The sequence below is a fragment of the Priapulus caudatus genome, unplaced genomic scaffold, assembly GCF_000485595.1.
Source record: "Priapulus caudatus unplaced genomic scaffold, Priapulus_caudatus-5.0.1 Scaffold167, whole genome shotgun sequence".
Classification (NCBI taxonomy): domain Eukaryota; kingdom Metazoa; phylum Priapulida; class Priapulimorpha; order Priapulimorphida; family Priapulidae; genus Priapulus; species Priapulus caudatus.
In genome coordinates this window covers 157,047-161,502 of record NW_014577228.1, presented here as the reverse complement: position 1 = coordinate 161,502, position 4,456 = coordinate 157,047, and the positions used below count along the sequence as shown (strand labels likewise).

Sequence of the window (4,456 nt, the reverse complement as noted above, 5' to 3'; positions counted from 1 at the left end):
CCCGCGGTCGCGTGCGCATATCCCGCGGAACTTCGCGTCTCATCCGCGCGCAGCGCTTAGGATCAACAGCAAAGCTGTGCCACGCAATCTTGTATCATGTCTCTCTGGATTGCATGAAAAATCGCCTAGTGTGTCCACACCGGAATAAGTCTAAGAACGTCTCAGTGTTTCAGCAATAGCGGATTGTTTACTAATAGTAATACTACGTCTACATATTTCTATGGCTTTGGCATACCCATACGTTTGTATTATAAAAGTATTAGAATACATATTATATATATTATCTTTATGTATGTGCATCGCAAAACTTGGATACATAATTTGTTTTTTGTTTGTTTTTGTTGTGAATGTGATGTTTCTGGCCTAAATTGATGACCTCCATTTCTCCTTCGCCTAAACTTATTCCTGTTAGAATGTAATCAGTATTAGGTTTAGATTTACTGACACTACTGTAACTTTAATATTTAAACATACTATCACACCAACTCACCGTGACAGATTAATAGTAGAATACCCACATAAAAGAGACGAAACTGCTTTCGCAGAAGCAGCTACGGGGGCTGCCATGATGTAGCAGCAATTTTGATCAAATATGACATCCTCGCGCCATCTATCGGTCGAAATAATTCATATGCGCACATTGTATCTAGGTGATCATTTCACGGCCAAACCTTTACCAATCTTCTCCAGTAAATGTTGTTCTGTATAGATACTGTAATTATATTAATTGCACTCTACGTTAAATACGTTTTAGAGTATTATAATATCTTTAATAATGCATTTTACGGTTACACATAACATACAATGTGCGCATATAAATTATTTCTACCGATAGATGGCGCGAGGATGTCATATTTGATCATAATCGCTGCTACATTATTGAAATACATACTTCGAAGTGTAGGATGGGAATTTCATGGCCAAACCTTTACCAACCTTATCCAGTAAATATTGTTCTGTATAGGTACTGTAATTATATTAATTCCCCTCTGCGTTAAATACGTTTTAGAATTTAGAGTATTATAATACCTTTAATAATTCATTTTACGGTTACACACAACATACAATGTGCGCATGAATTATTTCTACGGATAGATGGCGCGAGAACGTCATATTTGACGTAACAATGATATTCCCTCTGCGCGCGAACTGCGCGTGTATGCACACCAGTTTGCCTGATAAATGTATTTATCCTGTACAATGTATTTTCTCGTGCATTTTTCAGGTTCAAGTAAGAGCTCTGAGTGATACCTTATAATAAATCCATGACTCATGTTTCCTTCCTCTACGATTTTGTTTTTGATGCTCTCACTTCATGTAGTGTATAGTATAGTGCTGAAGATAGCTAATGTATCTATTTTATGGTTTTGAAACATAAATAGGTATACTACTGACATTAATGCAATGTGGCTGTACAAGTCGAAAATTTACCCTACACTTACATAGTGTAGAGAAACGAAAACGCGTGTACTATATCATTCTGATATCCTAATGCTTATAATGGATTGATTATTAATAAATGTAGAAGTAATTCATGAAACTTCCAACTGTGTCATTAAAGTAGGTCATTATTTGTAGCAGCCCCACCGGTTACTAACTAACAGTGTTACAGTACCCCACCAAGAGATTCAATAACCTTCTCTCTGCCGCAGAGCCGTTCTTACTATTCACTGTTACCTGTCTCCCCCTAAGCAGTGCAATATGATACGTGATATTAGTGACATGAGACAGACAGGATGAAATTAAAAAAAAATGCAGTGTGTTGGTCCACGACGTTACATATTTATTACGAAATACGACATCAGGGAATTAGAAAGCAGATGCTGACAGCGCGACAATGCGACGTTCTTGCCTATTGGAAGCGATGTGAGTAGCAAGGGCAGACTACACCAGATGCACAGCGACGACGCTTAGTCAAAAAGACCGAATCCCATGTCATCATCAGACTCTTCTGGTTCGGACGGGGGTTTCTTTGCCTCCTCAGCTGCTTCTGTTGAAATGACAAGGCATTATACGCATTATTGCTTGGTAGACAGCATCCCTATTAACTACATTACAGGCGAGGATGTGTAAGCAGTAATTATTGACAGTTGTGACCATGTGCAATATCTGCACACCAGTGTTGTAGGTCCTGAGGCCGGTTTCTTTGGTCTTGGCCTCGGAGTGCAATGACTCGGACTCGGACTCGGGTTGAGGCCGGCTCGAGGCCACTATAGTACATAACTGTACATATTGTAAACACGCAGTTTACAAGAATTTAAAACTAAAACTCCTACCTAATACAAACAAGTGACAGATCCAGGGGGCAGGAGACACCCCCATTTTTGAACAAACACATACATAGAAGTGAGTGGCCTTGTCAGTCTGTGCCCCCCCCCCTTTTTTTAATCAAAACTGGACTCGGACTTGGGTGGGGGGGAGGGTCTCGACTACAACACTGCTGCACACATAAGATGTACAGGCAGGGGCGTAGCCAGTATGTAGCACTGTAGGCCCGGGCCTACACTTTTTTTGGCCAAGTTATCTTTTTTTTTAAAACACCCATAATTCAAATCCATAAGCTTGCTGGACGAGTTTAAGAGTCTAGACAGGAAAAACTATTGAAATGAACGTAGCAAGAATATGGCTAAATTAGGTGACCTATTCTTCTGTCATCTAGGCTGTCATTTCTATCACGTGCCGTTTCATTCAACACTCTACCCGCCGAAAAAGACTAGGATCCGATCTTGTCAGTTTTTTAACATTTTAACTCGTTCGTAACACTATTTTAACTCGTTTGCTGTTTTTTGGGTTTCAAAAGTGCATATTGAATGAGGGTGTCTCAAGTTAGCAAGGAGGCCAGGGAACCAGAATGAACACTCGGGAAGGCGTTTCTCCGGCCATTCTTGTGGTTTGCCACAAACCCAAAACTTTTCTTGTTACGCTCGCGCTCAACGATGGTGGCCGCCTCCCACCGCTTCCTGCGATAGTCGTGCCTACACTTTGAAATCCTGGCCTGCCTGACAGGATCACTTCTCACAACTGTCTTTTTACTCAAGATATATGCAGTTCATATTTTCAACACTCATAGAAAGTACGCTTAAAATTTTGACCTGGGAACACATTGCTTTTTTATTTGCTTCTAATATGCCGGATATAATTTCTTACTACGAATTATTCTCCAAGGAATATATGCCGCCCAACTTACCCTCAGCCTTGCCAGCTCCTCCTGGCACCTGCCACAGCGCGGCGGCAGCAGGAGCCCTCCGCCTCCAGATGGCACTGACTGCAACTTCTCCGACCCTAAAAGATGAACATTTACATGACTTTTTCTTGCAATGCAAATAATACTAATTTAACAATAAATACATAATAACTCCTATGGAGAAGCAGAGTAAATTCGTTATAAAATAAATGAAAGTGTCATGACACTGTAGCTCACCACAAATAACGTTTTTATAATATTCAGATTTATGAACTGCCTATAAAGCGGAGCTCCTGATGGTGTAAACGGGTGTAAGATTGAGAGGATACGCTTATCTCCGTAGCCTGCTATTGTACCACCGTGCAATGTGTTTCTCCATGCCCATAACACAATTTTGTCAAAGGCAAATTTTGGTTGGTACATTGGAAGTGTTACTCTTCGTATGCAGTTTTTCTAGGCGGTAGGTAGCACACGTTGCCATCTGTATAATCGCAATAAGTAATTATAAACAAATGAAACAAATTTGTGACGGTAGATGAGCGCGCTATAGCCCGCTTCTGTAGCAATCGGCTTCAAATAAATACGATTTTATGCTGCATTCCGACATAGTTTTGTAAACTTTTACTCTAATATAGACCATGACTTTATCGGCATGAGCTGGAGGCAGGAATAAACCACATATTGACATTAAAGATACTTGGTCAATGAATCTTGTAAAACGGAACCAGATGAGTGGTGCACCACAGACTGTTTGTTATCGGCAGTTTTTGCATAAATTGCATTTAACCTACCTATTTGCATAATTTGTTTAATATCAAAAACCCCTAGCCTCTTTCCAGGTGAAAAAATTAATAATTTTTTTTCCGGGGCTCTTTTTGCAACCAACCCCAAAATTTCGGGGGCTTACTTTTTCATTGTTCCAGGCGTTCTTTTTCCACTTTCGCGGCGAAATTATTCTCCAGGGCTTTCCTCAAATGTACCACAGCGAGGTAGCTAATACATGCGGGGCTGCGCACACACACCTACAGGGGCGTAGAATCCGTACGAGGAGTGCCGGGGATGATCGGCGCATAGCGGTCCGGCGGCGAAATTAACTCTGCCTGCGCAGGCAGGCCTGCGTGCCGTAGCGCATGCCAGTGCTGGGGGGTGTGGGGAGCATGCCCCGGAAATTTTTGAAATATGTTAACCCATTTTTCTGCCAATCTGCGGCTTATATGTGCCCATATTCTATGTCTGATGACACTATCTCAACCCTAGGACTCACCCTACAAA

At 41.2% G+C, this 4,456-nt stretch overlaps 2 protein-coding genes across 3 annotated transcripts in view; both read right to left on the bottom strand.

The window, feature by feature from the left end:
* LOC106806567 (protein NipSnap-like) overlaps positions 1-594 on the bottom strand; it is a 7,660-nt gene extending 7,066 nt beyond the window's left edge. For both annotated transcript variants that reach the window (XM_014808559.1, XM_014808560.1), the window contains exon 1: positions 491-594. In XM_014808559.1, coding sequence (XP_014664045.1) covers positions 491-567 — 77 coding nt within the window. In that variant the 5' untranslated portion in view covers positions 568-594. The remainder of the gene's footprint in view (positions 1-490) is intronic.
* Positions 595-1,760: 1,166 nt separating this feature from the next.
* Positions 1,761-4,456, bottom strand: part of LOC106806548 (60S acidic ribosomal protein P2-like) — an 11,028-nt gene continuing 8,332 nt past the window's right edge. Inside the window, 3 exon segments of the mRNA XM_014808524.1 lie at positions 1,761-1,990; positions 3,188-3,196; positions 3,199-3,281. Of these exon segments, the coding sequence (XP_014664010.1) occupies positions 1,853-1,990; positions 3,188-3,196; positions 3,199-3,281 (230 nt within the window). The 3' untranslated portion in view covers positions 1,761-1,852.